The 23,432-nt window shown below is 45.2% G+C and overlaps 1 protein-coding gene across 4 annotated transcripts; it reads right to left on the minus strand.

Moving 5' to 3' along the window:
• Positions 1-8,651: 8,651 nt before the first annotated feature.
• PEX5 (peroxisomal biogenesis factor 5) lies at positions 8,652-20,333 on the minus strand. Of its 4 annotated transcripts, XM_071433108.1 has the most exons (16): positions 20,243-20,333; positions 19,754-19,956; positions 19,318-19,353; positions 18,993-19,125; positions 18,161-18,295; positions 17,040-17,145; positions 15,769-15,859; positions 15,286-15,402; positions 14,828-14,920; positions 14,532-14,651; positions 13,772-13,915; positions 11,586-11,656; positions 11,201-11,416; positions 10,924-11,089; positions 10,570-10,727; positions 8,652-9,772 (listed from the first exon to the last, which is right to left on the minus strand). In XM_071433108.1, exons 2-16 carry the CDS (start codon positions 19,901-19,903, stop codon positions 9,571-9,573), a joined length of 1,938 nt encoding a protein of 645 aa, XP_071289209.1. In that variant the 5' UTR covers positions 19,904-19,956; positions 20,243-20,333; the 3' UTR covers positions 8,652-9,570. The 4 variants fall into 4 exon arrangements, with proteins under 4 accessions (XP_071289209.1, XP_071289212.1, XP_071289211.1 ...); XM_071433111.1 differs by lacking the exon at positions 15,286-15,402; XM_071433110.1 differs by lacking the exon at positions 14,828-14,920.
• Positions 20,334-23,432: the final 3,099 nt, after the last annotated feature.

Raw genomic sequence — 23,432 nt, forward strand, 5'->3', positions numbered from 1 at the left:
CTCTGCAAGGCTTCTGGGGTTTGGATTTTCTGTTGTTGGATGGCAGCCTACAGAAAATGAAAACAGAAAACAAGCAATGCTTGTAAGAGGCCTTTACACACCAGACATGAAATGCTGGAAACCAGAGGGGACAAAAGGTAAAAAGGAAATGCAAAACAATTTTAGCAGAAGATAAAAATAGCAGCAGCTGTGAAAGAGTGAGGACATGACACAGAAATTTCAGTTTGGAAGAAAAAAGTAAAATGAGATTTGTACACCACAACAGTCCAGTTTCATTTAATATGTATACATGCAAGGCACACCTGAGCATTTTGTTTAACATCTTATTGGTGTACCCGAAATATAACAAAACAAAATATACAATTCATGATAAATCTTTCTGTTGATAATTGATGCTGCAGTTGAGAAATATTTTAGAAACTGGCACTCATTGTTTAGAGTAGGTTTCCTGGGCCACATAGAAAGCAATATAAAAGTAGTGAGACATGCAATTAATTTCTAAAACATAGTGAATTTTTTACACAAAATCGGAGGAGAAAACCTATCCTTTAAGGGCAGAAATGAACTTTAAATTCACTGAAACACCTTATTTCTCTTTTTATATGGACTTTTACTGAAATCAAGATATTCATTCTCTGACATACACTGAGAAGCAATCAAGTTGTAAGCATCAGCTCTTTAAATTTCAGGTTTTAAATGTCTTTTTCTGACACTACTACCAATACACGTATCTAATTCCCCACCTACCAATACACATATCTAATTCCCCACAGTCCTCTGAGTTCAGTTAAAAAGCCACAGTGTTTATTAGTAACAGCTGCAGGAACAGTAATGAGCAGTCAGTTATGGTAACAGCTCTCTCTCTAAATCCTGTAACAGTTACTGAAGCAAAGATTTACATTTCTGGGCAAATAAATGGGACTAAAAAAGCCATTCCTCTAGCTGATTCTGAGAAGGGATGGGAAAAGACAGATATCCCCAGTAAGATTGAAAGCCATAGTAATTCGGTCACATACAGTAGCATGTAAGACATGTGCATCATAATTTAAAAATATGAATCGCTTAAAGCTCACTTTTTTAGAAAAAAACTTCATGTGATTAAAACCATGTATTTGTTCACAGTTATAAAAGCATATATGGAAGCTGAGAGGACATGAGCTCGCACTCACGGACTGATTAGTGCCTAGTGATTAGGCACTACTATAATTACTTTCTACCTGTAGAAAAAGTATGAATAATGACCCATTTAATTTTGGTGATACAACATAAAGATCCCATGACCAAGATAAATTTGTAGAATATTTTCACTTTCACCTCTGAGAATTGTGTGTCACTGGCCCCTCCAGCCTCTCCCTTGGTGAGGTGTGTCTCTCCTGCAGCAGCCATCCATCTCCTCATGCCCTGAGAGATGCCTTCAGTCTCTGCACACACACACAGAGCAGACCCTCACGGCTGTGCTGCAGCTCTCAGCCCAGCACTAAAGCCTCCTGCCCTTGGCCTGCATTTCACAGCAGCTGCCCAAGAAACCCTTCCAGCTCTCCTGTGCCAAGGGTGCCTCTTACCTTGCTGTCAGCTGCAGGGCTGGGGAGAGCTCAGGGCAATTCCTCCAGGGCAGGGCTGCGGTTTGGGAAGGGCGTCTCACCTGTCTGCATTTATAGCTGGCTCAGAAGTCTTGTGCAACACCTCAGCCAACAGAACTGAGAAATGGTCAATAAGTGAACAAAAATCATTAACTATTTTATTTAAATTTTGATCTTTCTACAACCAGTCATGTTATTGGTTTGGGTCAAAAGTCTCTTGAAGCATAAGCCCTTGATAAAACCTTAGAACTTTGGTTCCTGTTTGTCCTTCTCCTCCAGAAGCAGATTAATCACAGTAATAAAAATGTATCAAAGTACCTTGTGACACACAGGCTGTAGAATTTTTCTGCCTGTTGCAAATTCTTCTTTAGCTGTGAAGCAAATATAATAATGTTAATTTTCCAAAGGATTTTGGTGGGACATGTCCACTTGACTGAGGGGGCATTTAAGTAGGTTTTAATTAAATTCTCTTCCTCTTTCTCACCTACATAGCCACTTGAGCAGCTGCAAGGAGGCAGAGCTGCAGTGGCAACATTTTTCTTTCTTTTTTTCTCTTTTCAGGTTCACTCTGTATAATATTTTCAGACAGATTCCTTGGCTAGCATGTCAGAAAGCTGTTCTGCTGCTGGAGAAAGCAATAGGATCTTCATTAGTTCACCTGAGGTACCCCTGCTCTGTCAGGTAGGAGGTAACTGGAGAAGATGGGGAGCTGGGAAGGGAGATAGTTCATCCCTGCAAAACAAGCAGCCTGTACACCAGATCCAGCCAAATCCTCATGCTGTATCTCTTTGACTGGTGTTTGGCTGAGCCAGATCACAAAACTAAGCCAGCATAAAAATACTTGAGACTTTGGGGGTTTTTCCATGTGGTCCATTGTTTTGCTGCTCTGCAGAGGCTGGAAGCAGAGCAATTGAAATTTGTAAATTGATACTTTGGGGTTTTGAAGATGAACAGGCCCTCACTTTATAGCAACAGCTACTTGAGAAGTCCCTTTTCTGAACAGGCAAATCACACCTTTAGGACATGTTTTTGTGTGTTGTAGGGACCTCAACAGTTGGTGAGGTCCCTACAGTTCAGTGCTGGAAAGGGGAATACCCCATTCCACTCCTGAACCATTGTGTCCACTGTCTGATAAAGAGAATGGAGGAAGAATGAGCACACCAATGTGAGGAATGCTTGAAAGAGGGACAAAAACAGCCTAGAATAGGATGGATTTACACTGCCATTGAACAACATTCATTCTTCTTAGCTTGCTAATATGTTTTACTCATTAAATTATTATTTTTGTTTCTGAAAAAAATAAACAAATAATGTGTAATGACATAATTAATCATGAATTAAACATTCCCATCTTTCCTAGAACCTACAGACTCAGAAAGCACCTTTGACCAAATGTATGAGCATCACAAAGCCCGAGTCTGAGTGTATCTCAGCTATGGTACAGAGTAGTTTACATTTCTGAATTTTACATTTCAGCCAACAGTGAACTCCTCAGCCATGCACATACTCCCTGCAGAGCACCAAAGCTGGCAGTGGGGCTTTTCGTGGCTTTGAGGAAAATCAAAAGGCAATGTATGATGGAATGCTCTATGATGGAATCCTTTGCCATGTTTTTTGTGCTACTGCAAAAGCGTGGTAAAGGATCCCTGTGCTCCCAGGTTCACAGAAACCAATGAGTTCCTGGTTGTCATTGACCATCTGCCCTAGTGTTATTGGATTGAAAACTAAATGGCTTTTAATGTCGTTAATCTCACCTACGTGGTGCTTTATGCACAAGGAAGTAAGTCACTGAACAATGCAGAGCACCACAGGGTGGGGTTGAGGGCTTGATATTGGAAATATTTATGGAGTTTTCTTTGTGGGTTGGGTTTGTTTGCTTTTATTCCTTATGGATCACAGAATGGTTTGGGTTGAAAGAGACCTTAAAGATCATTCCAACCCCCCTGGAATGGGCAGGGACACCTTCCACTAGACCAGGTGCTCAAAGTCCCATCCAACCTTGCCTTGAACTATTCCAGGAATAGGGAATTGCCAGCTCCTCTGGGAAATCTGTTCCTGTGCCTTACTACCCTCACAGTAAAGAATTTTTCCTAAAATCTAAACGACACCTGCCCTCTTTAACCTTGAAGTCATTCCCCCTTGTCTCCCACTGTGTGCCCTTGTTGAAAAGTCCCTCTCCAGCTCTCTTTTAACCCCTTTGGGTACTGGAAGGCCACAACAAGGTCACCCCACAGCCTTCTCCAGGCTGAGCAACCACAGGTCTCTCAATCTTTCCTCACAGGAGAGGTGCTCTAGCCCTCTGATCAGCTTCATGTCTCTCCTCTGAACTCATTCCAGCCAGTCCATGGCCAGAAACTTGTGCTGAGCTCCCCAGAGCTGGACACAACACCTCGGGCTGAGCAAATTTAGGGGAAACAATGTTTTCTAAAATTCCTCTTATCCCCTTCCTGCAGAAACAGTGGTATCTCAAAATCTGAAAGTGTCAGACAAAAGTGAAAAGCTAAGATAAGGATGATAAACCCCTCTTCCTCTATTGCCCTCAGCAGATAAAAAGCAACAGAAGGAGCAAGATGAACAATGACACACAGATTCTTTGAAAATGTACAGTTATGCAAAAAACACTCCAGCAGGGGAAGAATAAAGACTAAAATATTTTCATCTTTTTCATAAAACTGGTTTTCTGGGGTTTTTTTCTTTTCTTTCTTTCTTTCTTTCTTTCTTTCTTTCTTTCTTTCTTTCAAGACTATTTACTACTAGATTGCAGGGTAATAAGGCAATTTCACTTAAAGCTGTGGACGTCACATGTGCACCCAGTTCACAGTGCTGGAAAAGGTACAATGGTAGAAAAATCTAATTAACAACAAAGTCGTTCAACCACCAGGTCCTGTTGTGCTCCTATCCTGCTCTATCACTGCAGATATCTCAGTTTGTATCTCAGTACTCATCTGGTTTTACTTCTTACTTTAAAACAAGAGGATTAAAAAACCAATAAAATCACACATGAGGTATACCCTCCCCAGTTTATGTCTGCTGTTTTTGTCTGGTAGTTTTGGACTCAAGGCAGCAGAACACTGGTTGCTTTATTTTGGAGGTTTGGTTTTGTGGTTGGAGAAGGTGGTATTTTGGTTTTTCTCATTGAGCAGTTGTTACTGCTAATAATGCAATTCTTCATCACAAAAATAAAGTTACTTTCCCACTTTTCACTCTCCAACTTCTATTTCTCAAGCAAAACAGCCTCCAAAAATGCAACATAGGAACATGCCACTGGACCACAGAACCCAAAACTGTGAACAGCCTACATGCTAATAAATGCACTCACTACCAAACCCTTCAGGGGAAAAAAAAAAAAAAAAAAAAAGGCCCTTATTTTGCAAAACTCCCCTTTTTTTTTTTTTTGCTTTCCTCTGTTTGCTCCAATTCCCATTTGCTGCTCTTCAGTACAGCAAAATAACACCACTTTTTAGGCAAAAAGAGAGATGACAGAATCCTATTGGATGACTGCTGTGTATTCAGTCACAACACCAGGAGTAAGCTCCAAAGAAATTGTGCTGGAAAGAGAGACACAGCAAACACAGACTGACAAAAGCCTTATTTATAAATCCCACATTACAACACACAGATGTCAGAAAACAAAGTGAAGATCTTTTCTAACTATTATTTCCTTTCCCAAGCCTCCTCTTCCCAGATGAAGGAAAAGGCAACAGGTTGTCTGTGAGTAACTGCTATTTCAAAATGTCAGAACCCAGCTGGATTCTGTCAGTTTTTTGGTTTTTTAAATAAATCTACAAATCGTTTTCCATGGAACAGTTGCTAAGCTGGACTCCACAAACACCAAGACCCATGCTCAGCAGTGGGGAGAAGCCAGGGGAAGGCATCACAGACCCTCAAAAGGTCTTAGCTTCCCAGCACCACATTTTGCATCTACAGCTCTCGTTTAGAAAATTCATCCAGCATTTAGTTCCTTTGGAGTTTAATTAGCAAGCTGTGCTCCTAAAGCCTTTGGTGTCCCCATCCAAGCACGTGTGACAGACACGGACCTGCCCTCAACCCAACACTAGGTGTCACTTCTGCGTCAGAAATGCGACAGAGCAACGGACACACTTGATTAAAAAAACAACCCAGAAGACATCAGACTTTTCAGGGGATCTCTGCACCTACAACTCTTGCTAAAGTCGTGGACAGAAAGTTTTAAAATTTCACATTTCTCAAACTACGCATCTAAAAAGCACCAGAAAATATTAGACAATGCTTTGCCAAACTCAACATAGCAGTGACAGGAAAGTTTCTCTTCTCCCCTGTGGGTGCAAAGGAACACTTTCCTAAGTGAGCAAGGGACCACGATGCAGAGAAGCTGCCAGAGTCTGCTCTGGCCAGGAGGCCTGTCTGGCGGGGCTGTCTCTGGTGCCACTTTGGTGCTGCAGGTGGAAGAGCTGCTGTGCTGCTGTCAGACCTTCCTTGCCTGCCAAAAGACTTCAGAGCAGCAGGAGCCAACTCAGAGCAGAGAAAGTGGCAGAGTGTGTGTGGTCAGGGCTCTGAGGCAGGCTAGGGCATGAAGGAAGTACTGGCAAGAACACAGTAAAAATAGAAAAGATACAGAAGTGGGGTACAGAGGTAGGGAAAAGGGCTCCCCTTGAGGACACGTTGACTGCAGTAGGACCATTTTATTGCTGTGTCTTACAGAAACTGAAGGAGGAGACCAGAAAGGAAGAGGCAATGGGCTTAAAACACAAAATAAAATGCTTCAGGAATTTAAACATAGTTCTTGTGTGTATCCACAAGACAGCGTGAAGACCAAAGGCACCATGTGGGTTAAAAATCAGTAAGTCACAGGCAGAGAAAAAATTTACCAAAGGCTCTAAGACAAACATACTGATGCAACTTCTAAGTCAGACATTATTTCAAACAGCAGATTCCTAGAGAAAATGAGAGTAGCCACTATCTGCTTGCCTGATGCTCTTTCCATGAAGACTCACATCAGGTCACCACTCCTAGAGCATTTCCCTAGAGAAGGGCTGAACACCTTCCATACCAGAAAGACCTCAGCACACACAGGCACAACAGGTAAGAGCCTGAGACCTAAACCTTGAACTCAGGGGGTTGCAACTTAAGAAAATTCAGAATCATAAGGAGGCTCAGCAGCTCAAGAGAGGAAACTGGAGTGGTGAAGCAGAATAAACAATGACAGCACAACCACTTCCTTGACAAGGATGGAAGCTGAGGAGCACTGTGGCTAGAGATATAAGGACCTGAAAGCACATTTTCATTTTCTGGCTGGCTGGTAAAGCCATCACCAAGAGATTCTATGACTTCTTTGGGTTCATAAGTAGCAAATAAATACAACACTGAAGGAAGAAATACAGCAGAAACATATTAAGAAATATGGGTGGAAAAGCATGTACTGAACTACCCTCTTCAACCACTCACTTATGGCTCTGTGAAAGGTTAGTTTGTATCCTGTAAGCCCAAGAATCTGGTAAAGGTCATGCTGGGATCTCTTACAAATTTTCATTGGTGATAGGCCCTGCCACCACTGTGTGCATTGGGAAAAGTGAAAAAACAGGAGAGCATGATCATTTACAAGATCTTCAACTCCCCAGTCTAGCATTAGGGTTAGGCCTGGTGTGAGCAGGGGGTTGGATTAGGGACATGCAAACATCCCTCACTGCCTTTACATGAATGTAGAATGTTTGGTACCTGCTACCCACCCCTGCTGTACAACTGAGCTTGGTAACAGAAAACATGGATGTGGCTGGAAATGCAGACAAGGATCATGATGCACACAGAGCATTAGCACAAACTGGGTTTGGACACCAGAGAGAGAGCTGCAGAGCGCAGACAAAAACTGTGCATGGAACCAGAATTCAGATCCAGTGAGCCAGCTGGGTGTTCACTGCATCAACACCCCACTTCCAAAGGCAGCTCTCAACAGGACAGTCACACAGGACCTGGAAAGAGGCAGCTCAATCCTCACTAAGCCCTGGGAGACTAAACAGGGACTATGCTTAGGTGAAGGTTCAGCCTCAGCAAAAGTAGAGCAGATACACTGTGAGATAATTTAGCAGGGACAGGGGGAAGAAAGTGAGAACAATTTCCAGGGAAAGTGAACAAATGGTAACAGCCAAACTACCAGCAGGGACAGGGGGAAATGTGGGATAGGGAAGGACACCAACACAAAGTCAAGAGGTTAAGCAATATTGCAAAGGAAATTGAGTCAACTAGGAAACCTAGGAGAGGAGAAGCACTATGGAAATCTAAGGATGAGAACAAGGGAAAGCCAAGCAATGGTAATGGGAATATGAACAGAGAGGAATGTGGTGCACCAAAGAGGCAAAGGAAATCAGTGATGAGAACAACAGCAGAGAACTGGAGAAGGGAGAACAGATAGACAGCAAGTGAGGCACAGCATAGGCATTGTTTTTTCTTTCACCAAGCAAAGAATCTGACAGAGAACTGGGATAAGTAAAAACCAAAAGACATTGCTGACCAGCAGTGTGGGCAAGCAGGACACAGAAGTAGCATTTCCCTTCCTTTCAGACAGCAAAAGCAGCAGGTTGTTTTGCATGCACTACAGCAGTCTCAGAACAGGACGTGTAGGTCTCAGTGCCACAGGGCTGGATGGGAGATACAGGGGAAAATAAAGCTCAGAAAATATACAACAAATACTAATCTCTGCACACACTTTCTGCTCCAGCAGAGAGAGAAAAACAAGCCTGTGAGGTTGAGGCATGAAGAAACAGGTGCCTGATGGAACAGGAAGGGGCAGCACTTCCTGTGTAAGCCCCGAGCCTTGACTACTGGAGCAGTCGGATTCCTTAAATGGGTGATAAAATGTAACACAACTTCCTTCTCTGCAGAGGGCCAGAGGATGGAAAAAAAAGTGCATCACTGACCTCTAAACCTGAACAAGAAAAAAGAGAGCTTTTGGCACAGAGAGGCTCTTCTGCTGGCTTGCTGAACTGAAGCCTAGGGCTACAGCAAAAAGAGGTCCTTTAAGCTTCATCTGCATGCGAGCTATCAATAAAGCAAAACATGGGTCAAGAGGGGAGAGAGAAACAGAGAGAGAGTCTAATCTATCTTTTGAAAAGTAGTGGGCTTATACCTTTATTATACAAAATACTTTACAATTAAAAAACATTTTCCCCAATAGAATCATATACAGATATTTATAATTAACAAGATTCAGTTACACACAAGATGAGGACATTCGCACAAAGGAAAACATTGACAGATGAGCAAGAGAAAATTAAGACTTCACCCCTTTCCCCACCATTTTTTGGAAGAGGTTACATTTCAGACTTTTATTCCTATCACCTTCTCTCAAGCCTGACCTCTGGGATCTCCCCTTACCCTGACAGGGTAAGGGCCTCCACCCATGTCCCCAGCATCAGTACAATATGCTTGTCTTAAAAGGTTCATGAAGAGACACTGAGAAAGGAACATCTGGCTGTACCATGAGGTTACCAGTGGCCAGAAAAGGGGACTACTGCCCCAGTTTTCCCTAGCAACCCACATATACACACATGCAAGCACATACATGGGGAAGCATGCTCAAACCCCACAACTTTTCACCCTTTTGGGTGAAACAGCAGTCCCATCCCTCCAAAGCAGGCTGAACTCGAGACACGCCCTTGCAGGCAGTCTGCAGAATGGCTCTCACAGCCAAGGTCTCACAGCCAAGCCGGGCAATACTGCAAATGCAGTCTGGCAAGAGGGCAGGATGCTGCTGTCTTCCCCACTTTGATCATCTGTGAAGCAGCAGTGTCAGTCGTCATGGAGGTGATAATGTGAACCATTCAGAAATGCTCAGGCCACAACAGACAGGCTGGGGAAGTTGCACACTTCACCAGGGGGTACTTAAAAATAAACAGTGGCCAATGATCTGCCCTACCAGGGCAAAGATGTGTGTGAACCCTTGGGAACATTTTCTCCCTAAGAAAGGTCATTGCTGGGCTTGGCAACCGCTGCACTCGCAGGGGAGCCTATCCCAGAGTCACTGCTGGAGGCCAAATGCTTTCAGCAGTGTGGGCAGGTCACGGGCATCAGCTGCCCCATAGAGGTCACTCTGCCCCAGCATGGAGAGGGCCATGCGCAGGGTGCTCCAGATGTTGTCAGACATGGCTCCTTGCTGCCCCCGCGGACCTCGGCTCTTCTGCTGCATGTGCAAAGCCTCCAGGAAGTGCTCCACAGCCTCACTGTCAACAGGAGAACATACACATGCTTAGTGAAAAAATGGTTCATCTCACACTGCCTTCCCCATTTGCTTCTAAAGTATTTCCCTGCCAAAACAGTTTCCTCCTCTTCCCAGATCCTACCCCACTCCAGAACCAGACATCCCCCTTTTCCCTCTAGAAGAATGAGGAGTCCAGATGGCCTATACTCCACCTGTAACTGGATGACACTTGGGTCTCCAGGCAGAGTCCACACACTCCCTCTGCTCTCCTATTGTAGGAATGTGCCCCCTATTGACAGAGTGACCAAATTATTCTTTGCTTAAAAAGGAAAAAAGCCCAGAAGTTTCTCTCCTCAATTTGGTAAAAAGACACCTCACAGGACCTTTGGGACTTCACCTCAGACCTGGGGCTGCCAACTGGACAGAGGCCAAAAGGTCCTGCCTAGGTAATTCACTAGAAAAAGAAGAGAACAAAGGAAATAATCGCTTTTGTGGAGTGTTTTAGCAGGAGCAAGAACCTCTTGCCCCTGGCTTGGGTTTTTCTCTGAAAGAGCTTTGTTATTTTGCCTTTCATTAGAACTTTTTCTGTTTCCAACACTACCTCAGAAGCCATCCTGCTAACTTTATGCCATTCTGGGTAGCAGAGCTATCTCAGGTGTGACTGGTTCTCTGAGAGCTCATAAGAGGAGAAACCTATCACCCTATGCCAAGAGAAGGCTGCAGGCAGTGTGGCCCTGACCTCATTACCTAGGGCAGTCTGTGTCCCACAAACACACACAAACACCCAGGTCACAGCAGAGGTGCCCATCCTGTGCTCACCGGTGGGCCCCCAAGTTGATGCAGCTGATGCCCAGGTTGTAGCGAGAGCGGATATACCCCGGCTGGAGCTCCAGGGCCCGACGATACGCAGCCACCGCTTCTTCACTCCGATTCCCATTGGCCAGGGTGGCACCCAGCTTGTTCCACAAAAGGTGGTCCTGGAGCAATGGGCACAGAAAAAAGGCTTAGATGAACTGGATCTCCTAAAGCTCCAAGCCAACCACTCCTTCCCCATATGTCTGTCATATTCCTCCACTCCAAATATGCACCTCTTGCACATGCAGCACCTCCACCCAAACCTTCACCCATAAACCTCCAAGTGCCTCCAGCAGCCCCAGTCTGCCCCTTTCTTACATTGGGGCGCACACTGAGTGCGGCACTGAAGCAATCCACAGCCTTCTCGTACTCGCCACTGAGGTTGAAAAGGACACCCAGGCCACACTGGACATCAGGATCCACAGTGGAGGGGTTGCTGCGCACAGCTGCTAAGAACAGCTCCTTCACCTCCATGAACAGTGAGCTGCAAAAGCACAGAACAGGATATTGGTGTGCTGTGGAGAGAGTCAGCCTCGGGCTGCTTGCTCTGCTCCTGCCTGGACCAGTCTGAGCCCAATCAGTAACCATAACTCACTCAGAGAGCAGGGAACTCAGGACACGCTTGGAAGGCCCCAGGTTTGTCCCCGAGACATTCTCCTCAGGTTCCTTGTTCAGCAGGTGGGCATAGTCCGGTTTATGGCGCAGCCAGTCCCGCAGGGTCTCACACGCCTGCTTCTGCAGGGACTCATTGGTGAAGCTCACTGCTAAAGCCATAAGTGCTGTCAGGTTCCCAGGCTGCAGCTCCAGGCACCTGCAGGGCAAAGAAAGAGAAGTGAATGCAGCACTAAATCAGTGTAGGAGACAGCCAGACACAGGAGGTGAAACAATCAAGACAGAGGACCCCGTGACAGCCATGTGGTCCTTGTGGCACTACACACCCAACAAGAAGCCACACTTAGCAGCTCTGCAGCAACACTCACTGTCTGAGGGCACTGATTGCCAAAAGTTCCTGTTCATTCTCTGCTTGGGTGGTTCCCAGATATTGCCAGGCCTGGGGAAGACATAGATGTACAAAGTTAGACTTCCAGAGGGAAAAAAATCAGTCAATAAGCCACTAACACAGAGATTAAATCCAGTATATTATCCTGCACAGTTTTAGAGTGAGATCAAATAGACCAAAGTATACACATTAGCCACAGGTGTAAGTTCCTCTCAAAAGATAGACAGATGTCATGGCACATAAGTCCTCAAAGACAGTAAAATTGGCATTGTTATAGTGAACAGAAGTGAATGTCTACCTGGAAATCTATCATAAAGCAACTGTTGGTAGTTTTACACTTTTAGATCACAGAATCTCCACTTTTAACTTCTAACTGTGGTCAAACTGCAGAGGAAGGAGGAAAATGCAGATCTCCTATTTCCCAAGAACAAAATGGCATAGCAGCAGTGCTAATAATAAGGAGACCCCCGAGGCAGGCAGCTGTATGTACTTGTGCAGTGGTCCACTAGCAAGTAGTAACCTTGGAGAGTTGACTTTCAGACCTGAAAGTAGAAGCACTGTTAATTTTACTGAATTTCCAATCATCATGACACCAGTACATGAAAATGACTTCCACCTTCAAGCAGCTGATATAAGGAATATTTTACTAGGCACTAAATCCAAAGTATCTGTTCACTTTAGCCACACCCCTGGTCCAAAACAGGCTAGATAGTTGGGGACTGTCAGCATGATGTACCTGCTTTTTGAATCTAAGTCACAAAATGAGGTATCCACTGCCTCAAGGAAGGAAATTGCTTCATTAGCAAAGACACAGAACCCCGACAGAAGGCAATCTACACCCCTGAATCTCTCATGCCTCACCACACATAGCTAGCTACAATTCAAGCAGAGCTGACCAGCAATAACTGCAGTGTTCTGCCAGCAGAAGAGATGATGAGATTCAAGGTAAAGTTGTGACTTGGACCAAAGCAAACGTGACATCTCCTTCAGAGAAATTGTTCATGTCTATTTGATCACTGCACCATTTGTGAAGTCTTGGCTTCTCCTGTACATTCTGCAGTCACAGTAGAAGAATTCAGAATGTTTTTAATACAGCTAGCCAGAATTGGCCCAAGATTCCTTCCCTGAAGAATTCAGAATGTTTCCAATACAGCTAGTTAGAAATGGCCAAGATTTCTTCCCCTAAGGTTTCAATTACCTCTCCATCATGCTCAGCCTGCAGCCCACACTGTCTATGAGAAAAAAGCAACAGTTCTAGAAGAGCATTAACACCTTTTGACCACTTTAAAGCTAAAACAAATCTTCAAACCTTCTGCTTACTTTTCACCTATTACCAGTACCCTAGAAAATTAGATGGCCATTCTTAGAAGCCAAGAACATCTGTTCCAAAATGTCACTCATATTTAAGTCTCAGGGTAATCAAATTATGTATGTCCAGTCATATATAATTAGCAGGGCTCAAACAAGACATGCTGAAAATTTAGCAGCCCTGGATCCTTGAGGCAGGCACTCCAGAAAGGCACCACATGAGTGCATTTGCATTCTTCCTGAGAATATCCATGTTCTCTACCCCTGGAAAAAGGCACACAGGCTATTCCATTTCTCAATTCATCCTGCAGAAGCGATTTATGGAAAAAAGTATTCACTTAACAAGGAGCTGGAACTCTGTCTTCAGAGTAAAGATCCTTCTTTGGCCCACAACTTCAATTAAGACTGTTGAAAACACCCAATCTTTTTGGATCACATCTTTTCCTAGCACCTACATGAGAGACTTAGTCAGAGCCCTGCTCTAATGAGCTTCTCAGAATTAGATTTTAATACAGATACAGAAAGCACTGATTCGCCATAAGCTCCTCCAAACTTACAATGCCAATAAAGACTTTCACAGAAGCAACTTGAGAGATGAGAACTCCTTGCCTTGGCTCCATGCACAGTCTCATGTGCTCCAAAGATTTTACACAGCTCTGGGCCAGACGACTTTGTGCTTCCTGTAACTGACCTTAAGTCAGAAACCTCCTCCCTCAGAGGCTCCCTGAGGATTCACACAAATCAGCTACAAACCCAGGGCCACAGAAAAATGAGGTGTTTTCATACACCCTGCACAGGTCCTAACACTGCAGGAACAGCTGTCCTGACAGCTCAGCCTGTTATCTCTGTGCCACTCACCTCCATATGATCTGGCTTCTGTTGCACTGCAGCCTCAAAGAGCAGGACAGCATTGGGGAGGTCACCTTGCTCCAAGCGCTTCCGCCCCTCTTCAAATGCATCCGGGTGATCCCTCATGGGATTGTCTTCCTCAAACTGGTAACCCTAGCAGGACAGACAGACACACAGAGGCTAAAGCTTCGAGACAGGCTTAGGGAGAAGAGCACTCTCTACAGCACAGCAGTCTAGTCTTGCTGCATCAGGAAGACTCCAGACACAGACCAGCCAGCACCTCATCCTTATTGCTAATTTGTAGCAGATCAGAGAACAAGGGTGGTTCTTCCTGCCCGCTCTGCGCTGGAAAAATCCCCCAAACCAAACTTGGAGTAAGTTGATAGAGAAACAAAAGCATTTAGTATGTATTTATAAGATACATAAATTTAGTATGTATCTTATTAGCTTGGAGGGGAATGGGGCCAGATGGGGGGCAGGGATGGGGCCAGGGGACACAACACTTGAACTCATTGCAAAGAATCCCTGTAATCACTGGTATTTGGTGCTGGACAAGAACCAGATGGCATTTGCAGACAAAACCAAGTGAAAACAGTATTTAACCCCTATATGATCTGGGACAAGGATGTAAGTGACAGCAAAGCATCAGTGTGAGAACAAATCCCAGCAGCATTTGGAGTGTGGAGCTCAGAGCGAGGCAGATGCACTGCCAGTCTCCCCAGGGCAGCCCACCACAGTGCTAGGGCTGAGAGACCCTGTTCTCCCCTACCTTGTCGTATGATGAGGAGTTGAGGTCTTCATATTCAGAGAGCCAAGGGTGAGCCTCTGCATCTCTCTTGGCCATCTCCTCACATTCTGCCTGGAGTTTGTCCCAGAACTCCACATCTGACTGAAGTGAGAACAAAGTGTGACTGGAGTACCTCAGCCATAAACTCACATCTATGAACATGCCATAGAACTCCCTCCTGGATGTTTCCAGCCCTCCTCAGAGCATGCAAAGGAGAGAGGTAACCCTACCATGGGCTCTCAGTTGGCACCCCAGCCCTCCTTCTCAGCCAGCTTTACCTCCACAGCAGCCTTTGCCTGCTCAAATTCCGTATCAAGAGTTGACACGTTCCCAGATCGCGCAAATTGATCCACCCAGGCATCGGATGCCCCCTGGGAGTTTGGAAACAGAAACACACCTTTCTTTTTAGAATTTGGCAACCACAGGGCACATCCCAAAACAGCAGGAGGGTCTGTAATGACCCTTCCTCCCCATCAGTAAGTACTGATGGCCTATGAAGTGGAAATGAATTCATCTGAATCTCCTCTTCCTCACAGATGCTGTGGGAGATGAGAAAACTCAAACTGTCCAGATACATTCCCATCTTCTGGCTAGACTCTGCTAAGAGCCCAACAGCCCCTCCCTTGTCTCCCTCAGCACTGCTGAGAGCTGGACTTGCCATTTTCCTTTGCTCCCAGACTGTGCACTGTGGCAAAATGCTTTCTTCCTTCAGAGCATACAGGCCTGGGGCTCCTACCTGCTGCTGCATAAACTCAGCTGCCCATTGCTCTGCCTGATCTTGGTCTCTGTGGGTCACCTGATTAGCTTCGATCGATACCCTCCCATCTCCGATCTGGCGGACAAACTTTAGGAACTGCGGCAGAGAAACGAAACAAGGGTGGAGCTGGGCAGATGCTGTGCCCACAAGCCCTCAGCCCATGCCCCCCTCCTTCACTAAGAGGGCTTCTCTCTGCAGAGCGAGCACAAAAGGCCCAGAAAGGTGGGAAGGACCAGACTTCACAAGAGTGGAGATGGATAACATCTGAAGTGGATTGTAGGGCTCAACTCCCAGGAATCAGGGAAGAAATGGAAACATGGGACAACAGGAGGCTTTATTCCTTTACTATCTTCAGCCATCTCAATTCCCCACACCCTTTATTCACAGTAATATAATTACTACTAATTATGTAATTACTAATTCACAGTAATAATTAATCTCAGCCCCAGTCAGATTTCTCACCTCAGTATTCTTGAGTTTTGGATCATCCACTTTGGAGAGGAAATCAGTAACAGTTTTCTTAAGATCATCCTCAGGTTGGTATTCCTCATACCTGTGTTCCAAGACAGTAAAGGAGAAAGAGATAGAGCTCAGTGTTGCCTGATATGAGACTTTCTCTAACAAGAGTCTACACAATGGGGCAGACAACAGTATTGAAGAATACAACCTCTCCTCAAAGATTCTGGGCTTCTCCTAAGTGATTCACTACCATTATCCATCCGTAAAAGTTCAAAATTACTACTACGTTAGCTGTGCAGTGACTAACACAAACAGCAGCAGAATTAAACAATTACAGAGTCAGCACAGTTCTGCAGAGCAGTCTGGATTCCTTGCCAAGCTTACATGCCATCAGACATTGCAAGTTTTAGCACTACCAGAAACAAGGTCATATATCCAGGAACAAAGAAAGTAGGTCATGCCCACTGAAGAGGAAAACAGTGCCTTGGAAAAGCATCAGCTCTGCAGAGGATTGAGGGCTTACAGCAATGACACAACTCAATATGTCTTGTCTGGCTTACAGCAGGATAGGCCACTTTGAGGTGGTATCACTACCTTCAGTCTTGGGGAAGTTTTGGAACTGGTGGAAATAACTCAGGAATGTCCATTATTTGCAGAAAGTTATCAGAGAAGCCAAGAGCCAGGTGCAACAAGAGTCCAAATATACAAAATTTTTGTATGGAAAGATCTTAGAAGCCCAAATTGCTTGTGTGTGTTTTGCTTCTTTAACTGAAAAACTTGATTGTACCCATCAGGTACCTATAGAGAGATGATCCATCTTTAAACTACCACAAAAAAACCACATTAAAATAATATGCAGAAGGCTGAACGTATAAATATGTCAAGGAAAGGCTGGAAGTGGTTTGTCAGATAGGAAGAATTACATGATGAAAGTTTACAACTATTACAGTCTAGTAAAAAGCATCTGTTGCAGGAAAAAAGTTCCTGAACTCACTCCTGAAGTTACTTTAAGGAGCTTTGCATCAGGCATGAGATTAATGTAGCCTACATGATCAACGTATCTTCCTGGAACTAGAGGACAGAAAAGCTACACTCCTAAAAACTTCAGTTTGCAAGCATTGTTTCTGCCTTTCTCTGACACCAAAAGCCTCAGAACACCAGTGTAAGTTAAATGACTCAAAAACATTCAGGCCACAGCAGATATCTATCACCTTTCCAAGCTTCACCCATCCAAGTGCCAGCAGCAACAGCTCACCTTGAGAAGTCAGACTCACCATTTATCTGCCAAAGACTGATCTTCTGACTCCCCAAGCCACAGTTTCTCCTCTGACTGCTCTAGGTATTCTTCTGCCCACTTGGCAGGAGACACAGACAGTGGATCTGCAAAGAAAGAATGGGGAGAAAATTAAGACAGGCAGACCAGCACACCTTTGTTTATGCTTGCCTCTTCTACCTTTGTTTATGCTGATCTGAAAATCAAGCCTTTGGTTCAGACAGTGAATTAATACAGATGCCACCATGGCGATGATAAATGTATGATTTTCTACTTTAATATCACAACTTATTCATCTGCTCCCTGTGGAATACTATGTAGGTCAAGAAAATTAGCAATGCATTACAAGTCTCTGTCAAAGGCACAGCCTACAAGCACTAGGTTTTCATCAGAACTTTCTCAAAGACCTTTGTAACTCTAATTTATATTTTTCAGAAATGTAAAGAGTGAAGTTCCAAGAGTGGAACTACCCACTACAGTGGCCACTCCTGGAGAACAGCATATACTTGTTTCTTTTCCATAATTTCCAGATTTGGGCACATGTGGTAACAGGACCCTATTCCAGAGCCAGTTCTATACTCAACACAGGATGGCTTTTCAAATAAATCTTAACCTTTGGGCCAGAAACACTCACTTTGCACATTTCCAAACTGTAACATCTCTCTACCTTCATACAACCGACACAAAATATTTGACCAAAGCACACTAAAGAGAATTTACCTTTGTACCAAAGGCAAATTTAGCCTTAGGAGAGGGAATTAGAAAATGTGTAATTAAGAAGCAGTACAAGGCCATCTCCAACTTGCATCAGTTGAATCATAACTTTTAAAAAAGCAGTTTAAACAGCACGCTTCTCCAAAATTCCCTACGTAACCTAAGTTAACAGCAAAAGACCCTTGCACCTAACTAAAAGCTTCCACATCACATTGTTCATATTTTGACTTAACCATAACACCATCATGAAGCAGCTTTCCTACCCTCCACCCCATTAAGGCTGCTATGGGAAATACTGACTGCTGGGCCCAAAGCAACACTCCAATTTCACAGTCAGGAGCTCTTCACTACACAGAGGCATGTGACTGGACATCATCTTGACAGTAATTCCAAAAAAGGACACTTCACCTGTCACTTCAGCAATGAACTCCTGTGACCAGTCAGCCTCATTGTAATCTGAAGAGACATCACCAGCATTATCTGCTGCAGCCAAGAATTCCTGGGTCCAGTTTTCAGACAGTGCCAAGGCTGCCACACCTGGAGCTACATGAGGGGAAAAAAAACAGAAGTGAGAACTGGAGTACTCAAAGGCATCATTTATGTGTTCTAGGCTAGCCCTAATCACCTCTGATCTTTCTCTTTGTTAGAATAAAATCACATAAATATTTCACTTGGAAGGAGTCTCTGGAGGTTGTTAAGAATTCTCACAGCAGATTAACATGAAAGTTAGAGATGAGGTTGTTCAGGACATCTATGAGGTAACTTCTGAATTTGTCCATGGCTGCCAATTCCCCAGCCTCCCTAGATACCTGTTCCAGTACTGAACTGCCTCCTCCAAGGGAAGAAATGTTTCCACATACCTAGTCAGTTCCCCTTTCCACAAACTGTGTCCATTACCCCTTGTCCTTCTCCTGACTACTGCTGTGAAGATCCTGACCATGGCTGCTGAAGATAGCAACAAAACACTCCACCCCCTGCCTCCCAGACTCCTCTTCCCCAGGTTAAAATGTCCAGGCCCCTCAGCCTTTCCCCTTACAACATGGATTCCTGTCCCTTGAGTACTTTATCGATTCCCGGTGAACTTGTTCCAGCAGATCAGTGTATTGGAAAGCCCAAATCCAGAAACAATACTCCAGATACAATCTCAGAAAAGATCAATAGAAAGGAACCGCCCTGCTAGGAGCCTGGCCATAAACATTAAGATCTTTTCCAGCTCTCCACCTACTTCAGCTCCCCTCACCTCGCTGAGGGGCCTGTCGGAAGCTTGACTGTTCAATCTCTTGCATCTCAGCCAAGAGGTCATCCATCTTAAAGGTCTGGGGTGCACGGGACAGCAAAGGGGCATTCTGAGCTTGCAGAAACTCTCCAACCAGCTGCCAAAGACAGAGATGGATTGCAAACATTGCACAGAAGATGAACAGGCAGAGCCAGGGAGTGTGAGAAAAGGGCTTGACAGAAAAAAATATTAGCATCAGGTAAGGGGTAAAATAACAAACAGTGTGGATGAGAAAAGTTTTAAGAAGATTAATCAAAAGCTACAAGGAGACCAATAAATCTGTTCTTACCTCATCTTCAGTGGCTACTCCCAGTGGTTTGGATACCTGCAGGGAATAGTGGGCAACTGTGTCAACATTGATCCCATGCCCCTCTCTACACACAGACAGTGTGACCCAATTAGATTGTATCTTCCTCTTCCTTGAGCTTAGCCTGTCAACATTTTTCTTGCACTAGCTGCCAGCCAAGGGATCCTGTCCAACCCCCTCCCACTACTGTCTGGCTTAGGGCCTGTGACAGTAAGGCACACAGCTCACCACAGCCGCCAACATCCATTGAGTGCCCACAAACGTGCCCTCATCCCACAACCCTGCTTCGGGTGACCCTTGGGGCCTTTTCCCCAATAAACCACCACAGGACACCAGCTGCACCGAGAGCCCCTGGCCCTGCTCCCCGGCAGCCCCCGGCAGGACCCAGAGCCAGCCCAGCGAGCAGCGCGATACTCACGGCGGCGGCTTCGGGCGTCCCGGGGGGCCAGGCCAGGGGGCCCTGCAGTCCTTCCTGCCTCAGGGCCTTGTCCTGGGTGAAGTGCCCCGCCAGCTTCATCAGGGGGTTGGAGCCCCCGCACTCCGGCTCCACCAGCTCCCTCATGGCCATGGCGCCGGGCACGGAGGGAGAGAGGCTCGGCGCCGATCCCGCCGCGCCTGCACCTGGCACCGGGGCGCACAGACAGCGGGTGAGCGCCGGGCGGAGCGACCGCCTGACCCCGACCCGGCTGCCACCCGCCAGCGCCGCCTCCCCCGCGGGCCCGGCCCGGCAGAGCACGGACACCCGCCCGCCCGCCCGCCGGCCGGCCGGGACAGCAAGGCCGCGGCCCCCGGCCCCCGGCCCGAGCCCCGCGCCCCGCGCCCCCGGCCGTGCCCGTCGCCCGTCCCCCGGCGCGCTCCGCCCGGCGCCGCCCGGAGGGGCCGCGGGGCTCCCCCAGCCGCTCCGTACCTGGGGCCGCCGGGGCGCGCTGGGCTGGCGCGGCGGGGCGGGGCCAGCCTTAAAGGGACAGGCGCCGGAGCGCCTTAAAGGGACTCGGCGCCAGGGTCACCCGGGTCACCGCCCGCTCCGGAACCCCTCCGCCCGGTGGCTCCCCCCGCAGCTCCGGAGCCGGCTCCCGAGGGGTGTGCCCGTCTGCCGGCCGTGAAACGGTGGGTACATGTATATGGTGTGTTCTATACACAACCCATTGTATTTGCAAATATACGTAAATATATATATATATATGCATAATTATATATATATATTCAATGTGTATGGTATGTGTGAAAAAATGCTATTGTATGATTGGCTTTTCGCAAATATTAAAATGAATATTATATGTGTTGTGTTAGAAAGTTATGCTGTATTAATTTTCCTAAGTAGCATGTTAAATACAGTTTTGGGCTATAACAAAATGTTAAAATAGAAACTATGCTATGCAAGATACTTTTTTTTAAAGAAAGGAAGAAAGGACTCGCAGCGAGATAGCAGTCACAGGACACCTAAATCTTTCAGAGAAAAAGAATTTATTGCTCTCTTACCAGAAGAAACTAAGCTTCTTCCCGCCTTGCTCAGGCTTAACGACGCCGTTAGGATTCAGAGGAAGAAGCTGACGATGACCAGACAGAATCCTGTGTTTGAATGGAATTTATGCATCATGTATGAGATGTATGACTATGCAACAGGCTATTGTTTTTAAGGGTTAATCCTCTGTTAACGGGGGTCCTTTTTCAAGCTTATGCTGCCCAGAAGAAGGTACCTGGATGTCCGTAACTCTTTGGTTTTGTTGTCTCATATTGTCCTAATCCAAATTGTCCAAAATTTTTATTACTCTAACTATATTGCTATTTTTATAACCATTTTATTACTATTAAACTTTTAAATTTTTAAAAATAAGTGATTGGTATTTTTCACAGTATGTATGTATGTTTATGTACATACAAGAGATATATGCATGTATGCACCATATACATCTCATTTTATTTGTGAATATGCATAAATACATATATTCATATATATATTCAATGAAATGTATTTGGTACATATTCATAAATGAGCATATACTGTATCAGTACACATTTGTCCAGCTGATGGACAGATATTTTACTGTTTGCTCTGGGATCGCTAAAATGTTGCAGCTGGCAGCCACAGGTTGAGAGTGCACACATTGAGCTGAAAAGTATGTGATACCTTCAGATAAGCCATAGAAATGCCAACTCCTTCCCAGCCTTGATCCTCCTACATTCATGGTTTCAAAGGACAAGCCACCTGGAAAATCAAAGGTCATTTGTGTGTAGCCTCTAAAAGAATGGGAAAAGCACCAAGAGGGGGTTGCACAATGTGTGCTGACTCTCGTGACATTAGGTTGCTAGAAATAAATTGTTTTCAGAATCAAATCCCATCTTCTTCTTTTCAAAGGAATATGCTCCTCTGCAGGGTCCTCTCCAGATTTGTCAGGGTCACTTCATCTGTCCAAAATGTGACATCTGGTGCAGTTTTAGACACAATTCTTTGACAGTTGGTCTTCCTGCCTGCTCTCCTTACAGCTTTGAAATTCACGTGGCATCTACAGCCAGTTCTGTGCTAGCAGAACTGTATGGCTCAAAAGGAGCATACTTCTTAAAGTTATAAGAATTGGGGCTGGAAATACAACATCCACACCAAACATGCTTGGGGAGCTTCACTCTGGACCGTGTCTTCCCTGGCCCCATGGAGGCACAGCAGTTAGTGGTTGATGTGCCCTATGTGCAGCTTAGCAGCACCAAAAAGGAATCTCGTTTGCACACCGAGGCTGTCCTGCAAGACAAACCCCAGCCCAGCAAACAGGGATTACTGTAAGACTCATTTTGAAAGCACACTTCTGGCATCCTGGAAGGTTAAAATAAGACTCACCTGCTATTACCAAATACCAAATCCTATGTGTGCTCAGTGTGATCAAGGATTAGCAAGAGCACTTGAAGAGAGAGGCATGAAGAATGCTGTGGGGCAGAATCCCAAATGACTTTCAAGAAGAAGAGAGGGGCAACGCTGCTCCTAAGGAAAACCAATAGACAGCACAAAGACATGGAGAAGGGGAGTGTAGGAACTGAGATAAAGCATGGACAGAAATCCAAAAACCATCACAGACTTGGCAGGGAGGAAGACATGAAGTAGTTTTGATTTGTAAATATTTGCAACAAGGTTTTGGGGTATGCCCATGACACCAGCCTATGATACCAGCTTGGCCTTCTGGCTCAGGACAGGGACAGGGAAACACTGCTCTGTAAAAAATAGCCCCCACAGCCTTCCTTCTGAAGGGCTGGATGGCCCTTTATCCCTTAGACTCCCAAAAGACTTTGATGCAACTGGAAGGACAGGAAGTGGCAGTGGTGGCAGAGCATCCAGGACAACCACAGCTATGGCTGTTGATGGATAAGTATCCTGCTGAAGCCACAACTATTTCTGCTTGCAGGCAGAAAGCAAAGGGCCTGATCTGAAGTCAACAGGAAAAGAAGCACAGTCAATGCACCCCTGCAAGTGAAGTGAAAATAATTTAGCAGCAAGAATTAAATATCAGGGGGCCCCAAAAACTCTTGGAGAGATGAGAAAGACAAATAGTACAGTTTCTGAAAAGGCTATTCCAGGCTCTGCATCCTTCAGCTGTTCTCAATACCAATACTCTGCTGAAGGTCCTGGGCCTGATGGAAACCAGTGACAAAATGGAGGTCTCTGTCTAACTATTCCCCATCCTAACTTTGTGAAATTCATTATTTCTTTCCAAGTGCAAAACTTAGCACATGCTTTTATTAAATGGTGTTCTACACTTTCAGGCTATTTCTCCCATTGATCAAGATCATTTGTATACGATTTTTTTCTACCAAATCCTTTGCAACCCCTCTCAGGTTAATGTTGTCTGCAGATTTTAATAGACACAATTTTCTGGTCCACTGTATAAATTACTGGGAAAAAACATACTAATAGCACACTGAAAACAGTTCTTTGCAGGACTCCTTGATATGTCTTTCCAGACAGACAGCATAGCACCAAAAACTAATCTTAGAATTTTCCAATCAGCATCAGATGCTCCCAACAGTGATTTCAGTAGATCGAGTTTCCCATGTTTCCTAATGACTGTCAGATGAAACAGAGTAAAAATCCTACTGAAATAAAAAATTTAATA

The sequence above is a fragment of the Agelaius tricolor genome, unplaced genomic scaffold, assembly GCF_023055355.1.
Source record: "Agelaius tricolor isolate 1412-34295 unplaced genomic scaffold, bAgeTri1.0.p SCAF_9, whole genome shotgun sequence".
NCBI lineage: Eukaryota > Metazoa > Chordata > Aves > Passeriformes > Icteridae > Agelaius > Agelaius tricolor.

Coding starts and splice junctions, on each gene's coding strand:
- PEX5 (XM_071433108.1), bottom strand. CDS start 19,903: ATGGCCATGAGGGAGCTGGTGGAGCCGGAGTGCGGGGGCTCCAACCCC. Junction 15,860..17,039: donor CAGTCTTTGGCAGATAAATG/GTGAGTCTGACT, acceptor CTTGGAACACAG/GTATGAGGAATACCAACCTG. Junction 14,921..15,285: donor CTGAGTTTATGCAGCAGCAG/GTAGGAGCCCCA, acceptor CCAAACTCCCAG/GGGGCATCCGATGCCTGGGT.